This window comes from Dipodomys spectabilis, unplaced genomic scaffold (assembly GCF_019054845.1).
Source record: "Dipodomys spectabilis isolate Male_0828 unplaced genomic scaffold, ASM1905484v1 ptg000092l, whole genome shotgun sequence".
NCBI lineage: Eukaryota > Metazoa > Chordata > Mammalia > Rodentia > Heteromyidae > Dipodomys > Dipodomys spectabilis.
This window is the reverse complement of record NW_024870769.1, coordinates 776,574-803,836: the sequence shown is the minus strand read 5'-3', so window position 1 is coordinate 803,836 and position 27,263 is coordinate 776,574. Positions and strand designations below refer to the sequence as shown.

Genomic DNA, 27,263 nt, shown 5'->3' with positions numbered 1-27,263 from the left:
TTACAAGCATAAGCCACCGGCTCCCAGCTGCAAATCTTAGTTTTAATCCTTGCAAAGAAGACACTAAACCATTTCAGCTGTTCTTTGTCTTTTCCTGCAGACCATATACAGAAATGTACTGGATGATGTCTATGAATATCCCATACTGGAAAAAGAATTGAAAGAATTTCAAAAGATACTGGGAATGCATCGCCGTCAGTGAGTACCTGAATTTCTTATAGCAGTTAGTTAATGAATGCAGCAGAAAACAGGAGGGTTTGGGATGTTTCACCTATAATGATTTTGAATGCTTTAACTCTAGATTCTTCTGGATCCCTTCGTTTTTCTAGTAGTGAATTATGTACCTTTTTCCTCCACAAGTTAACAAGCTCATTAACTATTTCTTTTACCATTTTGTGAGCCCTAACCATCTGCTGGCCTATAAATAATTGCATAATAAATTATTATTTAATTTTAAATCCATATGTTTAGTTGGTAATTTTGAATTTCACAGAAATCTCTAGAGAATAGGGGGTTAAAAGAAGAAATTTTTTAACTAGGCTCCAGTGAGTCACAGAGCACTTCAAATGCTCAATTTTATGAGCTCTCTTAGATTTTCATATCAATTCAGAAAAATTGAAGAAAGCCATGTACTCAGTGACTTTTGGCATGTCCAAATGTCCCATTAATCTCTTGTTAATCTTCAGATTGGTAACACCAGATTTTCCTGTGTTTCACTACCAACTCTCCATACTTATTTTGATAAATGAGAGTATAAAGTCATTACTGATTTTCAGATTCAGAATTGGAAGAGTTCATCCTAAGGAAAAAGTTCTCTAATTTACAATGTGATGGTTTATGCTTAGTCGAAATGAGTTATGTGTATTGTTGTTAGGAAAATGTTTATTAAAGTTTCAGCCATCATATATACAATTTTCATAGAAAAATCAGGCCTACTGACTAATGACTTGAGATTTTTAAGCCTTATTTATTTTTAGGGAATCGCCATTGCAAATGAAAAAAAAAAATCTTTGTAAGTAATCTTGAGGAACAGGAAAACCATGTGTAAACTTTAGTTCTAAATAATCAGATTTCACATAAAGAAGTTGATGACTCATACCTGTAATCCTAACTTTTCAGGAGGCTAAGATCTGATGTTTGTGGTTCAAATCCAGCTCCCACAAGAAAGTCCATGAGACTTTTATCTCCATTTAACACCAAAAATCTGAAAGTAGAGCTGTAGCTCAAGTGGCAGAGTACTAACCTTGAGCACAAAAGCTCAGTGACAGTACTTACGTCCTAAACTCAAACCCCAGGACTGGCACACACACAAAAAAATAGTTTAAACCTCAGCTGCAGGTTAGAACAATGTATTAGACAATTGTATTGGTATTTTAAAGATCGTAATCTATGTTATTTTAAATCTCTATAGTCTAAATTAATATGGGAATTAATATGTAGTCTGAAATTAATATGGAAAATATAAACTAGTAAATGAAACAAAGAAGAGAACAAAAGGTAATATTAGATCAAAATAATCTCTCATATGGAAGTTACTCGCTTCTGTAAAATAAACCTGTTATAGTGGAAAAACTAATCCATGGTTTACTATGTCTCAATAACTTAAATGCATCAGTGAAAGTCAGGCACAATGGCTTCATGCCTTTAGTCTGTAGCTGCTTGAAAGATTGAGAGTGGAAGGAAGGAAGTTGGAGGCCCTCCTGGGCAAAAAATTCACAAAACACTTCTCAACAGAAAAGGCTGGGGATGGTAGTGAACACCTGTCATCCCAGATACAGTAGGAAGCATACATAAGAGGATTGTGGTCCAGGATGGCCTGGAAACAAAGCAAGACTCTGTCTCAAAAACAAGCAAACAAAAAAATCAAAATAGAAAAGATGAGAGGTGTGGCTCAAGTGATGAACAGAATGTCTGCCTATAATTCAGACTCCAGTAGTATCACCAATAAATAAATTGATACATCAATGGAACTTAATAATTCTATTCTTCTTAGAATGGAAAATAACACCTTAATATAAGGAAATGCTATTAAAATATATTGGGGTTAGAGGTATAGTTCAGTCTAGCATTCTGAAGACTCTGGATTCAATCCCTAGTACTACATAAAAAGAAAGAAAAATTGGGACATGAATGTTGCTTCTTTTACATAAAAGAATGAAATGCCTTTAGATGATAGAAAAGATTTGAGCCCCAAGTGCTGTGATTATCACATTTTTCTTTTCTTTCTGAGAAATAAGATTGTACCTGTACTTTATGATAACTTAATGCATGCAAACAGCCCCAGGGCAGGTTTTTTGGTGAATGGAGAGGTAGCTTTTAGAAGCCATTCAGCAGTGAGAATGCTCCCTAGAGAAACATTCTTGGTAGGTTGCTGAGATACTTAGCCATCTATAATTTCACCTAAAGTTTAACACTGTATGAGAAAACATTTCTCTGTACTAAATATTGCTACTCATTAAAGAGAAAGAAAGCCACCAAACTTCGTCTTGTGGACTACACTTCTAAATTTTTTTTTTCATGCCTTGATTTCCCTTTCTGTGAGTGAATGGAAAGCACAATATACCTGGGTAACAGGTAGCTTTTCTTCCTGGTTCATTTGAAATTCAGAAACCAATAGCAAGTATGTTCTAAATAGTATATTAATGAATATTGTGTTTTAAAGTGAATACCAGGAAGCTGAAACATGTCTTGTCTGAGGAGGGTAGGACAAAGGGGAGAAGGGCAGACAATGGAGAGAGGAAGGGTGAACAAGTAAAATCACAGTATTCAATGCATATGTATATAAAATTGAACTAGGAAACATGAGGGGATGGGTGGGGCTGAAATATATTGAGGGGGCTGATGGAAGGGGCAACGTTGATCAAGACGCATCGTACTCAAACTGACATGCTGAATTTAAAACCTTTTTTAAACTTTATTTTCTGTAACTTTTATTGTTGATGGTAATGAACTCAAGGTCTGTGTGCATGCTAGGCAAGTACTCTAACAGTTAAAGCCATGCCTCCAGCCCTATTCAAAGCTTGTCCTTTAAAAATTTAATAAAAATAAAAGCATTCTTAGAAGTGGAGGTGTACCTGTAATAGTAGAGTACTAGCCTTGAGCTTAAAAGCCAACTGAGTTTGTGAGGCCCTGAATTAAAACCCAAGTTCCAGCCCCCCAAAATAATATAAAGTAAAATAATTTTAAAAAGTATTCTTGGTGGAGTGCTGGGGGCTCACACCTATAATCTTAGCTATTCAGGAGAATGAAATCTGAGGATTGTGGTTGGAAGTCAGTTAAGGCAGGAAAGTCCATGAGACTCTTACCTCCAATTAACCATCAAAAAGCCTGAAGTACAGCTGATCTCAAGTGATAGACCACTAGCTTTGAGTAAAGAAGCTCAGGGATAATATTGAGATTCTGATTACAAACCCCCCAGTGCCAGCACCAAAAAAAAAAAGTATTTTATACTTCTGCCCAATTATTTAGTAAGATATATTTCTTATATGAAACCTTATTAAAATTGCATATTTTATTTTTGAAAAATGAATATTTTGTTTCTGTATGTTGAAGAGTTCCTGAAGATTAGTCTTCTATGACAAGACAATGACTGATTTCTTGTCTTCTTCTTTCAGCACGGTGGATGAGTATTCACCACAGAGGAAGGTAGGCAGACCCTTCTGAATTTCAGAAATGGAGTGATTCACCCTGAAGATCTTGCCCTGCCTGACTGATTTGTGCATATTTTCATTGAACACTACCTAATGCAGGACAGAGTGAAGCAGGGAAGCCCAAGGCAGCTCTTACCAGTGCCTTGCTGCTGTGCTGGAGTTTCCTTATGCTGCCACAAATCACATTTTACATATGCCCTTGACTTTATGACAGTAGCATATTTTGTGGTATATTTTTATTTTAAAATGTTCATGTCCCTGATGGAAAAAAGAAACCACATAATGAATCTTGACCCCAAGAGGTAGGGAAGTGTTATAAGGAGAAATAAGAAAGCCAGTAGCAAGCTTGATGGTGTGTTCCCTTTAACTTGCTGAGGGGAATTGCAGGAGTGACCATCAGTGACAAATTTTGTAGAAGGCCAGTCATCATAAAGAGCAATGTACCTAGTTCCTTTAGGAAAGTCATCATATTATAGCAGTAGTATGGAAAATGTAAAAAGCAGAAGCTCAGATTGTTGTAACTGGAACTTGGATGATAATGTTGGGAAGGTGAAATGGGGCTTTTTAAAAGAGAAGAATCTTTGGATGTTTATCCATAGCCAGAGTTGGACAATGTGGGGCGATTCTCTAGCAAGTTACAAGAAACAATTCCAGGGGCCTTTTGCTAGCTACTCACTTGCCTTGGCCAGAATCTCCACCTCCACATTCATTAACTACAGCAACTCCCTTTTTATTTCTTTAAGATTGGATGAGTAGACTCCATATTAAAAGAAAAATTGGCTAGCTCTTTTGAAACATGTTGTAAATGGCTGTGGTTTTCCAAAGGGCAGAAATAACATTCATTCATTGTTCTCTTTCTCCCTTCTCACAGAATAAAGCCCTTTTCCACCAATTCAGTCTTAAGGAGAACTGGCTCCAGCATAGAGGAACTGTGACTGAAACAGAGGAAAGTGAGTATGATGTTAAGCCAGGGATGGAGTAGGTCGCCATCACTCTCCTACTGAGCATATCCATTTACATCTAGCTTTCATTTCTATCCATCATCCCCTCTGACAAGCATGTTGGCAGCAAATAGGATGATTTTCCTTTCCTTGCTTTGACTGTTAGTTTTCTCAGATCAGATAATCCTAACCCAAGGTCCAAGCATATTTTTAACATGGGAAGCAAGGAAAGCAGAGTGCTCAGAGCTCCTTTGTATCTGTGTAGAGGTGCAAAATACACTGGAAGTTCAGCCTTTCCCAGGTCCCTCTCCCTGCCTCTGTTACCCATTGCCCCTGACTAAAAGAAGCCACCAAAATCAAGGTGCAGGCTTAGTCCTAGAGACTGAGAAAAAAAATCTTGGAGAAAATCAGGAAGGAAGGGAAGAGAGTATGGCTAGGTTGTCCCACACTGTTTCCTCAGGTCGCTGGTGGGTAATGATCTTGGCCTCCTTGCAGAAGGTCATTTATTTAGTCAACGAAGACTTTTTTTAAGTACCGTGATGATGCTTTATGCTTCTCTGTTTTATTCAGGAATCTAAAGGGTCATAGTGGCCTCCTTCTGTGTGGATAAAGGTTGAGTAGAATGCTAAGCCAGGAAACTAAATTTAATCATTCATGCTAAAGTTACTGTGAGACGCTCTTTCACCTCACCTTTCCCCATGTGTGCAAATTCAAAGTATAGGTAGTTGATATTTGCTCAGCTTTTCTGAACATTAAAAAAACACCAAAATGTCACAGGCTCTCCTCTTCTACTTTGTGGTGTTTGTATATAATGCCACTGACACGCGGATTTTGTTGTATCATATTATATGTCATTTGCCCCAAGTGAAAGAGCTAACTAATGAAATTACCTTCCCTCCTAATTCGTTAATTGCTGACCTCCCTTGTCCATTTGTCTTATAATTTAATTGTGCAGTTTTCCATGCTGAGCTTCGAAGACACTAAATATTTCAAGGCTCCAGTCTCTTCGTTCATCAGTCTATTAAGCACGCCATAAACTGGCTCTACATTTAGTGATTTATAGGCCAGATCTTTGCTGTGCTCAAAAATTTCATTTTTCTATGCAAAGAGGAAAGCATTTTTTTCCTCTTACAAGTCTGCTGACAAAATATGAAGCAATTATTTGTTAAAAGATACTGTTTTTGTGATGCTCCCAACTAAACCAAACAAAGTCTGTCAAGTGCTTCCTGTTAGTGTTTACTCTGAGGCTAGATACCTGTCAACTCCTGCTTTGGCTTTTACTTCATTTGCATTTCTGTGAAAACATTCCTGGGTTTATTTTTGTGGTGCCACTTAAATTGCACATAAAATTCCTCTATGAGCTCTGCTTTTTTTCCCTCACAGAAAGTAAGATGTCTGAATATACTATTGTCCTTCTGTTTAATCTAAAAAAGCCAGAAGCTAGTGTTTTATGTACCCAGAATAACTAATGTGAAGAAGCAGTATGTTGATGATATCCAGTGCTCTTAACACTGTTGCTGCTATTCAAAGCATAAAGAAAAAATTCCAGGACTCATTCACCCTGATAGTGATAATGTGTTGGTAATAATTATTAACACCTTTAAGTCAATAAAAAGGAAACTAAAAAGGCTAGAAATGTAACCTCCATTTGGAACTTGGAACTTATCACCACTTTGATATGGAGTGGGGGGTGGAGGGATAGGAGGGATCATTCTTAAATGACTGAGAAAGCCAAACACAAAATCCAAAGCAGAGGACAGATTTTTAGATAAGCTTATGAGAATTCTCATGGCAAATATGCTGTTCACGATTGAACCATTGAGACCATCTGGAAATGAAGTATAAAATAAAAATTTATGAGTGAAGCATTTTAATATGCTGCTTTGGGAGATCTTGACAACTCAGAGAAGTGATTCAGAAATATAGCACACACTGGCATGACTTGGGGGCCCCTTGCTGTGTGGAAAACCGAACTGCTTTTTGTGATGCCTACGCCTGCTGTGTTTACAAGCATACTCTTCAGATCCTCGTGTGCATGTGTTTACATGGAGCTGCAATGCACTTTATACAGAAGAAAACAGCAAGCTGAGTTACCTTGGTTTGGAGAAGTTTGCCCCTGGTGACCACAGTTCTGTTTACAAACACTTCTTTTGACTTTTTTGCAGTTTTTTGTCATGTGTATATCACAGAGCACTCCTATGTCAGTGTGAAGGCAAAAGTTTCTAGCACAGCCCGAGAGATCCTGAAGGTTGTGGCAGAAAAGATTCAGCATGCAGAAGAGGATCTGGCTCTGGTGGCCATCATGCTCTCTGGGGGTAAATTATTTTCTTTCCTTGATTGTTAATCTTTCACTGGATCTCCTCCAAAAGGAGAGAGCAAACCTGCTGCTCCTCCCTTCAGGTCCCACAGCTGGATGACCAGAGTAACAATAAGAATTGGCCTACCAGAGGTGTTTCCATGACAACAGTAGGGTACCTTTGAATACTGAATTTCCTACCCAGGAAGTGAATAGAGAGGCTCACCAGAGTTTTGAAATGTATTATAAAGCTTTTCTTATTTTGTACTTTAGATAAGCCTTTCATTTTCATATTTAAATTAACTTGGGAAATTGGTAAAGGATGAAATTACTGTAGGAAAAAAAAGAGAAAGTTGGCCTTGAACTAGTCATATTGCTAGTTGACAATTTAGTTTTTAGTCTCTTTTGGAAGAAAGGAAACTACTACAAAAAGCCAAAGCTCACAAGGCAGTGTTCCTTCAGCTGGATGTAGAGAGTGAGGCCCGGTGACAGTCTCGCCCTCAGCTGGACCTTATTCATCCTTCCAGAAAGGTTTATTGTCTGTTTTGAATAAGATCACAGATTACAAGCTGACACTATTGATCTATGCAGCCTGAACAGACATTTTCGTTTTCACTGGGGCCTGTCAGATCTCTAAGTCACTGGCCTCCTTTTGGGCCTACAATCTTTATTTAATATCTCATTAACCCTGTGAAAAACACAAAGAAAGTGACTGAGCATCAGTAGTTGAAAAATGGGGGCACTATGTGAACTAATCAGCCAGAGATGGCTCGAGCGGGGGAGAGGAACAGAGAGATGGCATTCCCATTTGTCCTTTGTTACCATTCTACAGGGAAAGGTAGACCCCAGAATATCCGTGATGTTAAAGTATTATTAAACAGAACACTACTCCCTGCCTGCTTCATGGCTCATAGGCTGATGGAACAATCCTGCAGCCAGTCAAGTATATATACAAACAGAAACTTTCCTCTTTGACCTAATGAAGGGAGGTCTCTCTACTCTCAGAACTCTTATTAAAACATCATTCTGCTGGGCACTGGTAGCTCTCACATCTGTAATCCTAGCTACTTAGGAGGTTGAGATCTGAGGATCACTATTTGAAAGCCAGCCCAGGCAGAAAAGTCTGTGAGACTCATCTCTAATTAACTACCAAAAAGCCAGATGTAGAGATATGGCTCAAATGTTAGCTCACCAGCTTTTAGCAGCAAAAACCAAGCAAGAGCTGAAGGCCTTGAGTTCTAGCCTCAATACTGGCACAAAAAAACAAAACAAAAAACAAGCAAACAAACAAAAACCATGACGTAAGGCTGGGAATGTTACCCTGTGGTAAAGCACATGGCTAGGAAGTGTAAGGCTTTGGGTTCAATCCCTAATGACCCCAAAATTACCTAGGGAAAAAAAGAGCACGAATATGAAAAGCATGTGAACCCCATAATTTTAATCAGAGTGGTTCAATTTTTAGTCATATATTTCAGGTATTTCATATACATGGTATTTATATATATAATATTTAATTGTTGAGTGGCCAGAAACCTTAATGATTTTTAAGAAACTTAATCTTCACCAAAAACAAGCATTTGCTTCTCAACATAGTACCACCGCAGAGAGTGGGTCCCCATTCAGACAAGAGGAAGGAACTAATGTGAGCTTTGTACGACTATGACCTATATCCCTCTGAAGCTGACTGTAGCCAACCACGAATCACGTGAGAATCTGTTGACTGATGGGTTCTTTTTCCCCACTCTGTATCTATCTGGTGACTGTGAAGTACCATTTTCACATTCTTTTAGACCCATCAGCAGGGGAAGTGGTGTCTCGGGTGCACAGACCATCAATAGCCCTTGATAGGACACCAGCTTCTTGTGTGAATCCTGCCATGCATTTGGAAATGTGTCATCATTTTACATCCATTGAAAGCTTTCTTCTTTTTCTGTAAAGAATCTTTCTGCCCACATCTTCCAAATAATAATGTTCTACTTAAGAAAAAAATAAGCAGAGATAATAATGTATTCCTTTATCTAGTTATATATTTTTCTTCAGTTTCATTGCTTTTTCAGAAAAAAAAATGACAATGAGGTCTGTTTTTTTTCCTTTTTGTCATAAAGTGATTAAGATGTTGGAGGTTTTGTGGGTGTTTTTATAATCATAGCTACTTGGGAAACTGAGATCTGAAGACCAAGGTTTGAAGTCAGCCTAGTCAGGAAAGTCTATGAGACTCTGATCTCCAGTTAACAACCAAAAAGCTGGAATTGGATCTGTGGTTCAAGTGGTAGTGTGCTAGCCTTGAGCATAAAAAGCTGTCCACCAGGCCCTGAGTTCAAAACCCAGGATCAGTTAAAAAAGGAAAGGAAGGAAAGAAGGAAGAAAGAAAGGAAGGGAGGGAAGGAAGGAAGGAAGGAAGGAAGGAAGGAAGGAAGGAAGGAAGGAAGGAAGGAAGGAAGGAAGGGAGTGAGAGCCATTCTTTTAGTTTTATCAAAAATAGCAAGCTTACCAAAAGTAATAATTAGTATTGGTCAAGTTACTAGCTTTGCATTTATATTTAGGAACAATATATTGATTGTTTTTATAAAGAATTGAAAGTAATTCGGCAGCTTGTGTTCAAAAACCTTAAAACTATTCATTGCCTTTGAGTAATTTCGTACTAAGAAACTATCTGAAGAAAGCTGTCTGTAAGCAGACAAGGATTTATGCACAAGGACGTTGACATTAGGAAAATATATTATTACTGCTGCAATAATAGAACCCATTTATCAAGCACCTGTTAACATGTTAGCCCCTGCCCCAGTACTTAATATATATCATGCTACTTAATTTATATGGCAAAAAAAAAGAAAACCATTAAATGGTCAACAATAGAGCAACCATTTGATGATATAATGGGCTGTTACATATTAATTAAACATGACATAGATAAGCAATAGTGATAAGTGAGTAAATGCTTATAGTGAAACCCTATATGGAATAATTACAAATGTGTCAATGTACAAATAATTGTGAATATGTGAATAATTGTGAATATTAAATAATAATTAGAAATCTGTGTGTTTTTCTAGAGAGAGAGTCATGAGTAAAATTTCTCTTAAAAAGTCCTGTGTTCTGAAGAATGAGTAAACATCACAGGGAAAAAGCAGGAAGGCGCACTCTGTGGGTGCTGAGCAGTGCTATCTCTTGTACCATTGTTCTCATTGTAAAAGATACAAAACTGGTTTCATTGTAAAAGGCGCAGAGTTTGTTCCTCTTAAATCTTAGTTTCTGTACTTTCAAATATTCTTCTTGGGCAACTTTCACTCTTTATATAGACTGCCTGGGTATACTTGAATTTCTAATCACTCTTTTTCTTTTACCTATTTTTTAAATAAAGAAAAGCATGAGCTTCAGCCAAATGACTTGGCCGTTACCAAATCTCTGGAGGCGTCTAGTCGGATCTGTGTCTACCGGAAGGACCTGGCTGATACATTGGTAAGGATCTTAGCCTCAGATGTCAGGTTCAGTGTGTCTTTACACATTGTTTTTACTTTATAAGGAAAAGAAGTATATTTTTTAGCTCATAGTTCTGGAGTTACAAAGTCTATGGGCCACATCTCCTCATGGATCTTCTTGCTGGTAGTCTCAAGGAAGTGTGTAGTATGACATAGCATGAGACAGAGAGCATATGTGTCTGTATTGCATACACTTTATAATGAGAAAAAGGAAGGAAAAGAACATTTAACTATTCCCTCCCCTCACCAATGATACTTTTGCAAGATATCACTGCTTTTCAAATGAGGCCCAACCTGAGACTCTAAACCCTTCCTTAGTGTAACCTTGCTTTTATCTGATCCCTTGAAATAAGGGATTTGAGACAAGTGACTTCCTTTCTCATGGAATTTTAATTCCATTTCTGTTGAGAGATTAGGTTGAGAAACACATGCTGGATTTACTGTCCTTCGATTCAGTGAACTTGATGATGTACTCTAATGTTCCATTTCCTTGAAGAAGGAGTTAATTGCCAGGCTTCCCTGTGTAAGATGGAGTCCTTAACCACGAGATACCAGATGCCGCTGAAGAACAAGTATTTGAGGAAATGTGGAATTCACCCTTCAAGCTATTTTCATTTTGAATTTTAAGAAATTTATGGATAGATGGGTCTTTTCTACTGTTATTATACCTAAATAACTTCAGTCTTGTTATTGTTTTCTGAAAGGTAGGGCTAGTCTAGCTCCATCATCTAAAGAAAGAGTGTGCTTAGTGTGATTGAAACATCTAGACTTTTCTTCTCTCAATAGTCATCAGTGAGGTAGGTCTTTCTAGCTGGCCCCTTTTGTGTATGTAATTGAAGAAGCCTTTTGGTGACCATGGGTTAACAAAAATTGCCTTAATAAAAGTATTTTCCATGAAATGATCTGCAGTATATCATGGTAATTTTAATTACTATTTATGTTTATACTTATTACCAGACATGAATGTGTTGAGTGATTTACATATAGTATCTCATTTAACCCTCCCAGTCATCCTGTGAGGTTCAGAAAGGCTGAGCAATTTGCTCTTACTTCCAACAGCCAAGTGTGCTAGGATTTTAAATCCCACTATGTTTGACCCAGAAGCTCCTGCACATTCTTTTCGTTTGTGGATAATGAGGAAGGAGAGGGAATCATTTGCTTCAGCCTTTCCTGTGCTATCAATCAGCAGCACAGGTCCTGTGTAATTATACACTGGTGTAACAGGACAAACTAGGTCTTATGCAGCATTTTTGAGTAAACAGCGAGGTTGGTTTTACTCCTCCCACAGAGGACAACAATCTAATAATCATAGCTACTGTGGGGTTCCTTGTAGTGGAGACCCTCTCCCTCCTGCCTTGGTCACACAAGCTTCTCATGAAGTTTCTTGGAGCGCATGTCTACCCCTTACCAGGGCCAGTCTCGGAGTCTAAAGTAGGTCTTGGAGCAAAGCAGTGTGGTGAAGGGTGCTCTAAACATCCTGTCCTAAATATTTTCCCCACTGATTTTAAACACCATCTCACATGTCCTGGAAGAAGCAGATTTAGGTATTTCATTCCCAGATTTCCTTTAAAATAGAACATTGAATAATATGTGAAACCACTTGTACTTACTGGTACTTTCAATATATTAGTGAGTTTTCCTAGAAATCCGGACTTAGAGCCATCCAGAGAAATACGAAGTATTTCTGGACTCAGGTAGTGCACAGAGGGCAGAACTAGGATTAGGGGCACATTGATGGAAATGGAAGAAGAACAAAAAGACACATAAACAAATCCTTCCAGCAGGGATTGGTAGAACTTTCTACCTCCTGTTGAGACATCCTTTTGAGTCTGTGTTGTAATGTTCCATTCTAGCTGACACATACATCCCTGAGAAGCCCTCGCTTCCTTTCAGCACTCATGAGCTCCTTCATCCAGTCAGCGCCATCTGCCCTTCAGGCTGCATCCTGCCCTGGGGTCGCAAAGGCAATTTGTACCTTGACCTGTCATGAAAGAATCAGTTCTGTGGGACAGCTCCGGGAAGGTCCTGCATCTTGTTGTTGTGTGTTTTTTAATGAGGAAAGTTTTCATAATTGCAAAGCTTTTAAAAATGCAAATCGTGTTTTTTTTCAGGCTAGAAGGAAGGATTAACACTTGGCATCTGAAATGTTCCCTTTATCCTGCAATGACATTTATTTCTGCAAATTCCTACCCTTTTGCTTTCCAAGCCATTAACTGTTCAACCCCTTGAGTGAGAGAATTTATATTTTAATTGAAAAACATCAAATATTTTGGGAAAGTGCAAAATTATTTTTAATAACTTTAACAGTGATGATAGACTTAAGGTTGCTTTGGCCTCTGATTATTTCATGCCAGATTTGTAAGGAAGCCCAGTCACCAGCCTCATAGGGACTAGGCCCCATTTATATAGGGAAAAAAATAGTTAATACATAAAATAATCAGCTACTATGAGATTAGGATTGAGATAGCTTTTATATTTTTTTGTTTCATGTTAGAATTTTTTTTTCTTTTCTCGGGCATTTTAATAACATTTGTAAATGTGTGTCTGGGATGAGACTTGTTAAACCTATTTCCTGTAAAAGCCATGTCTGCCTTTATTGAAGTGCACTATGACATTTCTTTTGTTTGTTTTTATACTACCCTGCTGGCACATTAATTCTTACCAGAAGCCAAAGTGATTCCAGGGCTTTCATTTTCATTATGCTGTCTGCCAGCGCAGTGTTTTATAATCAGGTTTGTGAGTGGGTGTGTGGGAGCTGGAGGGGGAGGGGAGAAATGACCTCAGGGCCATATCTGACCGCATTCTCCTGCTTCCAAGACCCTTTCCTTCATTGGCTGACTCGCCGAAGGTGAACAGACCAGGGAAAATACTAAGTGCACTCAGGAAAGATTACTTTCCCAATCTAGGCTTCTAGTACCTTCCTACAGACAGCCAATTCACTGTAAAGCATTTGGCAATTACTGAGGATCCTCTTACTTCTCTCTGCTGTTTAGAACCCGCTTGCAGAAAATGAGGAATCACAGCAAAGACCCATGAGGATTCTGGGAATGAACACTTGGGATCTTGCTTTGGAATTAATGAATTTTGATTGGAGTCTGTTCAATTCAATTCATGAGGTAAGTAGGGAGTGAAAGCATAAAAGCACTAAGACTGCTTTAACTGTGAATTCTTCCTGAAGATACGTGCATGGTGGTTTAGTTATTCTAAGATGCTGTGACCCCAGACAGCTGGGGACTTGAGATATATTGAAGGTCATCCTAGGGAAATAAGAATATGTGACCATGCTTTATTTACTCCTAGAGCAATTCTATGCTGGGGTTTAACATGTATATACACATTTATATGGGTGTATAACTTACATGATTTTATGTACATATGTATCTATATATATAATGCTGTAATGAGATTGAAGACAAATTTTGCCTTTGATGTTAATATTTCTACTTCTTTCCATAAAGTATATGAGAGTTATATAAGAAACATTTATGTATATGGAAATATATATATGTATATCCTTCCTTTTACTTAAAAACATTCCATAAATTTAAGACCATACTGTATGACATCACTCATAAATTTTGGGTATATTTAATTTTTCTATGTTCATTTCTCCTTTTAGAAAGGATTATAACATTTATAAATGATAGATTAGGAGGACAATGCTGCCACAATTAATGAGTAAATTTGGCAATGGAAAGGCTCATGGGAACCAGAAGATGAAAAATGTTACAGCCTTGTGTAACCATATGCTGCATTTGTTTGCCATGTAGTGGAATTTGTTTGTTCTAACATGTTCTTCTCTTCTGAGAGGGAACTTTATTCCCAATTTAGAGACACTCAGGTTTCATTTGGAAAGTCTTCCAAAGTTTTTCATATTTTTCCTCATTTAGAAACTCCAACATTATGATCTGAATTTGAACAAATAGGGAACTCATTCAGGCTAATGACTAGTGTCTTTGGAACTATTAGCAGCGTGCAAGGTGTTGCTGCATATGCAGTGGAGAATTCTGTAAAATTGAGAAATCTGTGGATTACTTCTATAAAAATACCCCCAAAAATCAAATCTAACAAACTAATCTCATCTGTTACTTTGTGCGTGATTATCTATATAAATAGTTAAATGGTCCCACTTTTTTTGTAAATTACTGGTTCCCACCCTTCATCTAGGTTTTCTTTCTGTTTATATTTTGACTATATCTTTTGACATCAGTGGTTATCAAAGAGCAGATACCCAAACCACCATCATTAGTACCACCTGGAAATTTGATAGACTTACTGATGTTCAGAGCCAGGCATGGTCTTGCCTACATATAGTTGTAGTTACTTGGGAGGCTGGAGAAGGAACATCACTGAACATCAACCAGCCTGAGCAACAGAGTGATGCCCTATCACAAAAAAGGGGGCAAGAATTCTTTTTAGCCTTTCCTCCTGCAAAGGTCCTGATGCACACTAAAATTCCATAACCATTGGGTATAAAGTACACCTTAACAAAGATGATCATCTTCCACAATTTATATGTAATTATTTTGAGGTGTGTGGGACCTCCTTTTGACCCATGATTTAAACTTCAGATTTAAACTTTCATTTATATGAAAGTCATAGATCTTCATAGAAATAAGCCTTCCTCATATTCTGAAATTTTACTTTGCATGAAGATTCTAAGTGAATATTATTGCATGAGGCATCTCTGAAACTAAAGATGTTATTTCAAATTTGATACATGATTATTCAGCCTGTTTTCTGTTAATATACTAATGATATGAGAACAGCTCTTTAAAAATGGACTCAATCATGCACCATCCTGACTTTAAAAATAAACCCCACCATGAATACCTTTTTTGTTTTCAGCAAGAGCTAATCTACTTCACCTTCAGCAGACAAGGAAATGGGGAACACACTGTGAACCTCAGCCTTTTGCTCCAGAGATGTAATGAAGTCCAGCTCTGGGTGGCCACAGAGATTCTGCTTTGCAGCCAGCTGGGCAAACGAGTGCAGCTGGTGAAAAAATTCATCAAAATTGCAGCTCAGTAAGTGTCTGTGGTGCAGAGCACTGTTTATCTCATATCCGTGAGAAGAGAATACATTAGGGTTTTTTTTTTAATTCCTGTGATAAGAAAAGTTGGGATGTAGAAGTATAATATTGAATTAAGTGACCAAATGGTTGAAAAGGTCTGTTTTTGAATATTTATGTCTTTGCATTTGAAGTATTTATATCTGAAAGTAAATGTCAAAATACTAGACTGAATCACTCTGCTCTGTGCACACAACTAATGAGCAGGCAGTCTGCAGGCCTTTGGTATGGCTGGCTGCTCTGTAAGTAAGCCAAGAAAGTGGGAGAAGATGATGTATAGGAATAAGAATAGAAACTAGTGTGCTCTAGGCTGTTTGATGCCCACAACATGAACATGGACAGATTCATTCATTATGAGTACCTCTACTGAGCAGGGCCAGTCTAACCTTTCATCCTCCAAGCATAAACAGCCAACCATGGCCACTTCTACCAAGCTTTTATGCCGAATGCTTTCTCCTCACAATCATGTGTTCTGAAGTAGGCTGTGGGGACTGACTTTTGAAGGTGAGAATCTTGAGTGCAAAGCTTTCTTACAAATTCCAGTTATATAGCAAAATAGGACCTTCTTCAGTACCTTAATGAGATGTTTCTTCCAGACATCATCCTTGACTGTCATATTCAGGGTCAAGTAACACATGCACTTTCCACTTTTTCAATGTTTCTGTATTAAACTTGCCTTTTTATATAGGACTTCTTCACAGGGCTTTGTTTGCTTTCAAACAACGGGAGCCTAGTACAGAACATGGTAAACAGCAGTGACTCAATAAACGTTGAAAGAATGAAATTTTAGTGACTTGATGTGAGCTTCTTTCAAAACATGGGATGAGTACCTTAAGACAGGACATAATAGAAACACGCAGCACAGATCAAAATCTCCAGTTCCTTCTGCCTTGCATGCCTCACAATTCATTTCTCTTTTGTCTTCCTAAGTCATGTGTATAACAGACAGTGTTCAAGTATAGTTGATGTTTGTGGGGAATTGATTTCAGGATCCTCATGGATAACAAAACCCATAGGTGCCCAAGTCCCATATAAAAAGTAGCATAGTATTTGCAAATAATGTACACACATCCTCTTCTATACCTTTTCTCTAGATTACCTGTGCAACTGAGTATAGTGTCAATGCTGTGCAAATAGTTGTTCTACTGAATTATTTAGGGAATCATAATAAGAGTTTGTACATTCTAACATAGCAGAGCTATCATGGTCTAACCACATCACTCTGAGACTCTTTGAATCTACAGGTGTGGGCTCTGTGGATATGGAGAGGTGACTGTACCTCTCAGTGTAATATTTCAGGAACTACACATAGATGGTTGATTGTATGGGAAGATCTATGCAATGTGGAGTGGGGAAATCCGACTAAGTGTACTCAATCCTGCCACCTTTGAGGAGCTTGCCATCTGCTAGGGGTACTCCTATACACATCCAACTGTTGCTGTTGTGAAGAATTGAGAAAGGGTCCTTGTATGAGATTTGCATCTATCCTGGGCTTTAAGGGAAGGAAAGCTCATAAAATTAGGGTGTGGGAAAGGGATAGGGAAACAGTGGTGAAGGAAGGGATGTGTGTGTGTGGTGCGAGGTGCCCGTACTGGGACTTGATTCAGGCCCTGGGTGCAGTTCCTGGGCTTTCTTGCTCAAGGCTGGTGCCTTACCACTTGAACCACACTTCCACTTCTGTTTTTTTTGGTAGTTAACTAGAGAGATAAGAGTCTTACAGACTTGTCTGCCTGGACTGGTTTGAACCGTGATCCTCAGATCTCAGACTCCCAAGTTGCTAGGATTATAGATGTAAGCCACTAGCCCCCAGTGAAAGCAGGATCATGGTAAGGTTCATGTGGGCTATAGGTAGGATTTGATGGGTAAGAATTTGGAGGAGCATCTCTGAGTAGAAGGCATTTTGAAGACAGATCCAAACCTTGAGCAAGAAAGGCAAACTCAGTGGCTCTGGCTCTGAGGAGGGGTAGTGTAAGGAAGTTGTGGGAGACTGATCAGCAAAAGAAGAAAAGATCAAACCATATAGGATCTGAAATTCCAGATGCATCCAGCGTGTAGTTGACTGGAAAGTCTGTGGCCAGAAACTGATAGGATCACAGTTGTCTTCAGGAAGGCAAGAAGTAGCACAGAGATTGCCCAGTAGGCCAGGGAGCTCTAGAAGGAAGCAGATGTTGTATTTTCTGAGACAAGAGATGGAGACAGCACCTGTCTGGGGTGATTAGGCAGAAGAAGCAACAGATATGCCTAAAGCTTGGCTAGCTGTTATGATGAATACTACCCCTCCCCTCTAGATCCTTTCCCCAATGCATTCTGAAATAGGCTGTGAGATTCTTGAAGGTGAGACTCTTTTGAGTAAAAAAGCTTTCTTACCAATGCCAGTTACATAGAGAAATAGGAAATTAATTTTCTAAGGAGTAAATGACACCACCCAGCTCCCTTCTTGGTATAAGATTATCTCTGTCCTCAGGGAAATGAAATATATTCACATCTTCTCCATATAGCACCGTGCTCTTGAATTATTTATGGCACTGGTCTCTATCTTAGCCCCTGGGATCGAATGCCAACAGAAACATAAAGTTAAATTCCCTATAATCACACTAGGAGGAATAACCAAGGGAAAACAGTAATTTCCACAATCATGAAGTGTTTTTCCTGCCTAAGGCATCCTATTTGCATATTCATGTCTCCCTCCTTCTCACCACCCCCATCCCCCACCTCAGTGGAGATAGTGAGTTTTATTTCCTCACACTGGGACAAAAGAGTGGCTGCTGGACTAGAATGTCTAGTCTGACAGTCTGTTATCACAGAATGAATGATCCATGGTAACAAAATTCCAGACCAGAACAGTAGCTAATATTTGATCTGTGCCAATTTGTCTTTCTCAGAAATTGGGGCTATATTAATTCTTTTATTAAAAAGAGATCCAGGAATTTTCTCTCCTGTGTGTGTGTGTGTGTGTGTGTGTGTGTGTGTGTGTGTGTGTGTGTGTGTAGGCACGCGCGTGCACGCGCCTGTGTGTGTTGAAAATCCATACAGACCAGGAAAATTATATTTGGGGAGCTCAAAGATAAAAAGATGAGAATTATAACAAAATTATAGCTAAATGATGCTGAATAAAAAATGAATACTTACCGTTTTTGTCATGACAAATAATAAAGCATTTACTCGGAAGTTTTGGTCTTCAGATTCAGCAAATGCTGTGTGTGCACAGCTTGTCTTTGTATTAGGCAGTCAGATATGGGCAGAATATAAAAGTGAAGGCGACACGCACTATAGCCTCATTGAGGGGTCTGCTGTCTGGTGGGGTTGATTTGAGTAGAGCCTCCACCAGCTGGGAGAACTCAAGCCTGTGTCAGGGGTAAGAGGCATCCACAAGGAGATTCTGTGTTCATCAGAGGAGCCAGGTATTTCAAAGTATCAAGTCAAGAGATACCAGTTCAAGTGTCTGTTATAATGAGATAGAAGGTGTGGAATGAGGAAAATAAATGGCAGAAGGGAGACAGAGTTAGTGCCAAAGCCTTTAGCAGCAGTGGTTTTTCAAAAACAAGCCAACCTCTAAGCCACAGAGCAGTCTCTCAGTGGAACATACCAAGCAAGGCCCATCCAGAAGAATTTTGGCAAGAAACCAGATGAAGCACTCAAAAAGACTGAGGTGTGGGGCCGCGTGACTGGCAGGAGACTGCAGGCAGAGGCAGGATCTGGCAGATCTCAGGGGGATAGGACATGCCAGTGTGGGTCCACAGTGAGGTCTCTATAGGACACGTCAAGATCTTCCACACTAGGACAGTAGTGCCTGCCTAAGTGCATCTCTTCATGGGAAGAGAACTTCTTCCCTGGAGCTGGAAGCCTGGGCAGTGTCTGGTCTTGACAGGCGAACCTGCCAGAACATAGCATTTGCTATCTTTGTAGTATTACTAAATCCCTAACCATTTCTCTGCCTCCAAACTATACATTCTAGCTAATTTCCAGTGTCACTGGAAATAATTACAACCTTTACAGGCACAGAAGTTTATAGGATATACCACAAATCTTAACCGGGCAATGGTAGTGTATGTCTTTAATCCTAGCACTTATTTATAATCCCAGCATAGCATGCTGAGGTAAGAGGAAAGTGAATTCAAGACTAGCCTGGATTATAGAGAAAGAGAGACCCTGCCTCAAAAAACCAAAACATAATGAAACCAAAAAATTCAGTTAATAGCCTCATAGCTTTTACCTTAAAGTATAACAGCTGAAAGTCCAATATTTTTTTTAAAAATCACTTATATAGTAAAAGTATATATAAAGTTACAGCATTTTATATAAGGGAGAAACTGAAAATAATTTAAAGGCCAACACAAGCAGAATACATAACCAAAATATGGAATATGTAGCCTAGTGCTAGAGGCTCACACCAACAATCCTAGTTACTCAGGAGTCTGAAGTCTGATACTGAAAGTTCAGCCTGGGCAGACATATCTGCAAGATTCTATCTCCAACTAGCCAGCAAATACTAGAAGTGGAGGTATGTTTCATATATGTGTATATGTATATATGTATCAGCGATGATTAATGAAGAGTCTGTAGTACATAATACAGCATGGATTTACTTGGAAAAAGAAGGCTCAGCCAATTCTGAGACTTTAGTGGAAATGTGTTGAAGAGCTGCCTCTGAGGACGGTAATGCATGATGGGTACTGCTCTGCTCACTGCTGAATATATTCATAGTTTTCATGTTTCAATATCAAAGTAAGAACCATACACTGGTAGCTCACACCTATAATCCTAGCTACTCGGGAGGCTGAGATCTGAGGATTGCGGTTCAAAGCCAACCCAGGCAGAAAAGTCCATGAGACTCTTATTTCAATTAACTACCAGAAAATTAGAAGGGAAGCTATGGCTCCAAGTGGTAGAGTGCTACCCTTGAACAGAAGAGCTCAGAGACAGCACCAGCCTCTGAGTTCAAGCCCCATGACTGACCAAAAGAAAAAAAAATCAAAGTGGGGCACTGTTAATCTTACTTTGGTTTTTTGTGGTTTGTGTGTATGTGTGAGTGAATGTGTGTTTGTGTGTGTGTGTGTGTGTGTGTGTGTGTGTGTGTATGTATGCGTGTCTAGTACTGGGGCTTGAGTTCAAGGCCTGGGTTCTGTCCCTGAACTTTTTTGCTCAAGGCTAACACTCTACCACTTGAGCCACAGCTCCATTTCCAGCTTTTTGGTCATTAGTTATAGGTTAAGAGTCTCACAGTGTTTTCTGCCTAGACTGGCTTTGAACTGCAGTCCTCAGATCTCAGCCTCGTAAGTAGCTAGTATTACTAGCTGCCAGTGCTCAGCTAGCCTTAATTTTAGAACCTTACCTCAGAGGAGTAGTTTTCAATTTTTTAACTGACTTTTTATATTGTTATTACTAAGTCGTTGTACAAAGTAGTTACAATTCCATAAGTCAGTTATGAGTGATCAGTGTCACCTCTTCTATTGTTTTCCCTTATTTCCCCACTCTCATCCCTACCCTTATGTTATGTACTTCCGTTTTTACATAATGCACATTGAACGTAATGACTGAATTTTCTAACGCTTCCTCCCTCCATTCCTGTGCCTCCCCTCCTGCTTTGCCCACCCTGCAAAACATGTTTCCTCAGAGAAGTGGTTTTCAAGCACTGTCTAGATAAAGAAGTGTCTAGAATTCTAGCTAACATGAAGCCATGCCCCCTTTCCTGGCTTTGACAGTAGTATGCTGTTCACTTTAATCCCCTTGCTCAAATGAAGTTCTGTAAGCCACATAACCTTATGGGGTGATCTACATGATCTTTTTTTTTCTTCAATTTTATGAAGTGAAAAATGTGGGCTAGTAACCCCATGACATATGCCATATTTTAATATATGCATGCCTTTTTTTTCTGGCTGCAAGGAAAAAGTGTCTGAGTAGAGTAGAAGGAATACCTTAGGCCCTTGCGGAGAGAGAGGCTTCATTGTCAAAAAATAAGATCAGCATACCAGCTAGAGAAGCTCCACAAGCAAGCATAGTGTAGAGAAGAGATGGACATTTAATAAAGCATTCCGATTGTGTGCACGTGCGCAACGTCTTCGGTTGAAATTGCAGATGGGTCTAAAATACATTGTAGGAGAGGAGGCATCTCGTGAATTATCAGGAGGGTCGGGAGCCCAGACCATTTCCTGAAGGAAGGAAGAGCCCAAGTGCTGGGAGCCATTTCTTGCAGGTTAGAAATGGCAGGGGGAAGGATGCCTGGGCTGAGCCTATGCCTGGGTGAGTCTTTTTTTTTTTTTTTTTTTTTGCTTCATCTCTTGTGATTTCTGTGGTTGAAGGAGTGTTTCCTCAAAATGTCCTCTTTGTCCTTTGTTCCATAGCTGCAAAGCCCAGCGAAATCTGAACTCTTTCTTTGCTATTGTGATGGGTCTCAACACTGCCTCTGTCAGCCGGCTGTCACAAACCTGGGAGGTGAGCTTTGGGGTTTCACTAGGGGGATGGGAAGTGTGGGCAAAAACTGAAATGTTCCAGGGAAAGCTTTCATTTAAAATATATTCATTTAGCTGGGTACAGTGTCTGATACCTATAAATCCACTTACTTAGAAGTTGGAGGTAGGAAGGATCGCAGTTGGAGGCTAGCTGGGACACAGTTAGTGAGACACCATTTCAACCAGTAAGTTGGGTGCACCTGTCATCCCAGCTACCAGGAGTAGTAAATAGGAGGATCTTGGGTCAAGATGGCTAAAGAAAAATGGAAGATGCATAAAGCATAAAGAGCTGGATGCAGCTCAAGTGGCAGGCAGAATGCCTGCCTAGCAAGCATGAGTTTAAACACACTAGTACTATGTATGAGTAAATAAATAAGTACACATTGATTTGAATATCTTAAGTGAGATAAGTAATACCCAAGGTAAGAATGTTAAAAAATAATAAGTCAAGGTGGTAGGATACATCTCTATCAGTAGTCTTTAAAATGGTTCTCTAGTATATATGAAAGAGAAAAATTGTATCTACTCCCCAACTGACCTCATCTCGTGTGTGTGTGTGTGTGTGTGTGTGTGTGTGTGTGTGTGTGTGTGTGTGTGTGTGTGTGTGTGTGTGTGTGGTTGCCTGCTTCCAGCTGCAGCTGTGTCTGGCCTGGCCTCTCTCAGCTAGGTCTGTGTGAGGAAGTAAATGAGTCTTGTGATGTTGGAGATTTTAGCATCAGAGCCTCTCAGTGGCGTGGTTCAGGCAGTGTGTTCACTGGACACATTGTAACATTTGCCAAAGCAAAGCAACTTTCATATTGCTTTTTTCTTAAAGAGGCCATATAAAATTTAGTGAGTTTCAGGCCTCCCAAGTTCTGGCTTTGCTCTTTGTTTTATGAAGGTTGTTTGGGTTATGAAATGCCAGACCTGGGAACTTCTTTACTTAACCTGACACAGGAGGTAGACTACCTCCCCTCCGTGGCCCATCCCCTCTTTCCTTTACTCTTTGTTTGCTTCACCCTCCCTTTCCTGCTGACTGGCTACTATGCCATTTCTCTCTCCTTCTGTGATACTCTAACCTTCCTCATTTGTGCTCCAGCCTGTGTGTGACTCAGGTCTCCTTGGCCTTGTCTCATAGTGCTCTCAGATGCAAAACCTGCCACTGATTTCTCTTATGGCTCTTTGAATCAGGGGCCATTTCTGAATGGAATGTGTTGTAATGGCCTAAGGGTCTGGGTCAGTGCTTCTTAAAGAGGTTCAAAGGTGAAACAGAGAGGGGGGGGAGAGGGAGAGAGAGAGAAAGAGAGAGAGAGAGGAGAGAAAGAGAGGGAGGGAGAGAAGACGGGAGGGAGGGAGAGAGGGAGGGAACGGGAAAGGGAAAGAACAGAAAAGCTTGCCTGCTCTGGTTAAGCACATACATCCCAAGGCATTCACATACCTCTAAGGTTAAAGGAGACATGACAGACGCCATAGCTGATCTGAGCAAACAGTATGAACACAAACAGTTTGCAAGCATCTGCGGGAAGTAGAATTTGAATTAAATCTTGAAAGAAACTTTAGTCTGCAAATATTGAGAGGAGCATAAGTTTAATTTAGTGTTCATATAGCCTGCCTGCCATATACTAGGTACTGTATCAGTACCAGGTAAATAGTAGGCCCTTGGAAGAGAGAGAGTGTGTGTGTGTGTGTGTGTGTGTGTGTGTGTAAGGAAATTTTGACCAAGTGCCCTGGGACCAGGGAGGCTAAGTGGAGGGAATACATGCAACTTATAGAATGACTAGATGGACAACCCAACAGAGTGACCGCAGGTCTCTGAATCTGCTGAATGGATAAATGAAAGTGATGACACTGTCCCAAACAGGGAATACAAGAAACCACAGAAGTGAATGGACATGGCAGCATTCCCATATTTATAAAGGTGGCAGTGATCAGGCATAGCTCAAATGTAAATCACTTTGACTTTGGACACACTGAGTTTGTATTGCCATTGGGGGTTGGATTTCTAAGTCATACAGCTCAGAGGAACAATTGCCAGTAGTCATAAAAGTCAAAACAGATTAACCGGGCCAATTGCTGTGAGAAACTAAGTCCAGATTCAGAATTAAGGACTGAAAAGTTATTCTAAGGAAATAATGTACAAGTTTGATTACTTCGATTTGTTTTGGAAACAGACAATCTCACGAACATCTGAACATCTTCTTGAACCTCGTTGTTAGTGTTCATGGACCGAATCTGTTTCATACCCAGTCTCTGTATGTGCAGCTGGAGATCAGAGAGCTTAGGGACCAATGCACCAAACCACACTGCTGGAAAGGGGAAGAGTCAGAATTCACACCAACTTCAAGTCTGAGTTCTCCTCCACAGAGGGTCCCTAGGTCAGAGTGAAGGTGCCAGGTTTCCTCTCCTTCACATTAGAGGCAGTCTGGGGCACCATTTGTAGATGTGGTTGGGTGGAACGGTCCAGCGACTCTGCCCATTAAATACATACAAGCCCCGTCACTTAAGTTTTCTGTGCCCATCACCATTTATCCCTCTGTGGTGAAATATAATTAAGTCATTTATTTGAAAACATCAGCCAGCATGATTATTTCCCACTCAGCAAGATCATTAAGAAGATGAGCACATTTGTCAAGTGTAAAATGTAGAACAATCTCAAGTTTTTATTAAATGACCACTAGTGTGTGCAATGTCTAACCAGCTAGATTCCCCAGTAGTGGGGCTTTGAGCTGTTCTTAGCAGTGTTCCTAAGGCCTGATATAATAAGGAGATGATGAAAATTGCATCATGAGAAACAATCAGGATAGTCTGATGATAGAAGTATTTATGTTTAAAAATATAACAGAAGTAAGCGCAACTCAGTGAACTCTGCATCCTCAAAATAAATTAACCTCTGTGACTTTTTATTTATTTTTTTAGAAAATCCCTGGGAAGTTTAAGAAACTTTTCTCTGAACTTGAAAGTTTGACAGTAAGTAATTGTCTAACCCTAACGCAAAGCAGACTCGCTCCTCACACTAACTGCTAGTGTCCAGTTTCCTTCTGGTTTCAGTGGTCAGAGTCTAGAGTAATTTGACAAGAGAGATACTGAGAAAAGAGAGGAAAGGGAAAAGAAAAAAGAAGAAAAAATTGATGAGAATGTTGCTTTGCTCTTTAGGGGGTGAAGCAAGTTGACGATGCTCCTTCCTGTCTCCCTGTAAAAGCATGCTCATGGTCTGTTTCACATCTAGAGAAGTAATCAGTATAAATTTAGTGTTCCATTAGTTCTTGCACATTATTCTGTTTGCCTTTTTTTAAAACTATTTCTTGTTTTAGACACAAAGTTTATAGTTTTTTCTAGCAGAATGACAGTATTCTTGTTTCTTTACATTGTCTATGTTTTATAAGGACAGTTTTTCCTTGCAGTGGACCTAACAAAAGGCTTTGCTCTTACCTCATGATAGAAATTATGTAGAGTAAACTGTACTTAAAGAACCCATTTGAAGAAAATAATGGGCAATCAAAAGGTGTCTCTCTTCCACAGTCATTTCCCCTTATTGTAAGCCAATAACCTGCATTTCATTTATCACCTAGATTCCCTGCCCTAATTTAGTGAGTTTATTCTCCTAGGAAACCTTTATCTCCTTCATTCTCAGAAAGAAACTCTCTATATCTAAATCATGTTCAAACTGTAAAGCAAATTGTTCCAACAGCACATTGATTTTTTTTTCATTTTCTTTGTAATCTGCTTGGTTTGGCAGGATCCTTCCCTAAATCACAAAGCCTACAGAGATGCATTCAAAAAGATGAAGCCACCAAAAATCCCATTCATGCCCTTACTACTTAAAGGTAAAGATTTCCTATCTTTTATGCCTTGTAATGTTGTCTTGTAGAAATATATCCTTCTAACTAAGGAGGGCAGAAAACTACTGTTTTCTGTCTTTACAATAATTTTGACATTACAAACCAATATTCGTTTGTTTGTTTCTCATGTGTGCTGATACTAGGGCTTGAATTCAGGGCCTAGGTGCTGTGCTTTAGCTTTTTCTCTGAAAACTGACACTCTACCACTTGAACCACAGCTCCACTTCCAGCTTTTTGCTGCTTAATTGGAGATAAAAAAAATCTCCTGTCCAGGATGACTTCAAACCTCAATTCTCACATCTCAGCCTTTTGAGTAGCTAAGAATACAGGCATGAACCACCAGCACCCAGCAGCACTGGAAACTTTCAATGTTTTTAATTTACTTTGTTTCTTAACCTGCATTATGTTCTTTGAGTCAACCATATACTTATTTCAAACAAGAATAAGGCTGGTGTAAGGAACCTAATAGTGATATTCGCACTCCATATTTCCATCCTGCATTTCAGAGACAACCCACTACATGATGTGGATTTCTTTAGATGACAAGTCAGTATAGTGTGTGAAAAGTCACTGGTACAGAGGGTACTTTATGTTTTCAAGAAGTGAAATCCAATTAGGAAAGTATCTAACAGCTCCAAGGTACACCACCGGCCTCTCGTGTAGAGCACGTAGAAGTCATCAGGAAAGATGGCAGCTACGCTTACTGATATCTCTGTGGTCTGTCTTATAAAACCTGAGCATTACTGAAAAGGAGCTCTTTGGGATCCGGCCTGAGGTCCCAACACTCTGTGTGCGTCTTTACCAGTGTGCTGCCTAGGAAAACGGGGATTTACAAATTTTTCTCGACCATATTTTAATTCTTTCAAGGGGCTTTGTAAGAGTTCTTCATCCAGCCTTTGCTATTTCAGGGTAATGTGACTGCACCCATAACTATAATTGTGGGAATGAGCTGCCTGGGAACGGTAACTCGAGCTGGCCTGGCCATCCTTCTGCATCTCTCCTATGGCCAACCCCCACTGGCATGCAGCTGGTGTTACCAGCCTGGGCTCTCTCCTGGGGTCTTCACCTAGTGTGGAGCCAGAGCCCCTATGAAACAAGGAAGTGGTGTTAGGACAGTTCTGAGGCGCACAGGATGCCTCCTTCAAACCCAAGAGTGCCTGTTAAATACAAATAAAGGAAATAAGGAGAGGCTGCAACACTAGCATAACAATTTCAAAGTTCATTTGAGCTTCTTGTATTTATTTGTTTTTAAGGTAAGTTTAGTCAAGCTCATTGTTTTAATTTGTAAAATGAAATGCCTTTAGCTGGAACGTGAATGGTAGCACATAGAATCATTTAGGCACCACAAGGAACTATAGGAAATGAGGACAGATATAGGAAAGGATTGATTTTGGGTCAGAAAAAAATTTAAACAGTAAATTCTTTTAAGGTAATGTATCTTACAGAATCCCTTTAACTTAAAAGAGGTAGGGTAGGAGCTTTCTGTTGTTTATCAGAGGATCTTCCCCTCCAAATGTCTCCTATGTACATCTTAGCTTGGATCTGAATTTACCTAGACC

General features: G+C 39.4%; 1 protein-coding gene across 2 annotated transcripts in view; it reads left to right on the top strand.

Annotated features, from left to right (window-relative positions):
• Rapgef5 (Rap guanine nucleotide exchange factor 5) overlaps nucleotides 1–27,263 on the top strand; it is a 235,875-nt gene that overhangs the window by 192,749 nt on the left and 15,863 nt on the right. For both annotated transcript variants that reach the window (XM_042684977.1, XM_042684978.1), the window contains 10 exons: nucleotides 101–198; nucleotides 3,615–3,645; nucleotides 4,522–4,600; nucleotides 6,757–6,906; nucleotides 10,249–10,346; nucleotides 13,360–13,482; nucleotides 15,215–15,393; nucleotides 21,779–21,869; nucleotides 24,782–24,832; nucleotides 25,602–25,689. In XM_042684977.1, the coding sequence (XP_042540911.1) occupies nucleotides 101–198; nucleotides 3,615–3,645; nucleotides 4,522–4,600; nucleotides 6,757–6,906; nucleotides 10,249–10,346; nucleotides 13,360–13,482; nucleotides 15,215–15,393; nucleotides 21,779–21,869; nucleotides 24,782–24,832; nucleotides 25,602–25,689 (988 nt within the window). The remainder of the gene's footprint in view (nucleotides 1–100; nucleotides 199–3,614; nucleotides 3,646–4,521; nucleotides 4,601–6,756; nucleotides 6,907–10,248; nucleotides 10,347–13,359; nucleotides 13,483–15,214; nucleotides 15,394–21,778; nucleotides 21,870–24,781; nucleotides 24,833–25,601; nucleotides 25,690–27,263) is intronic.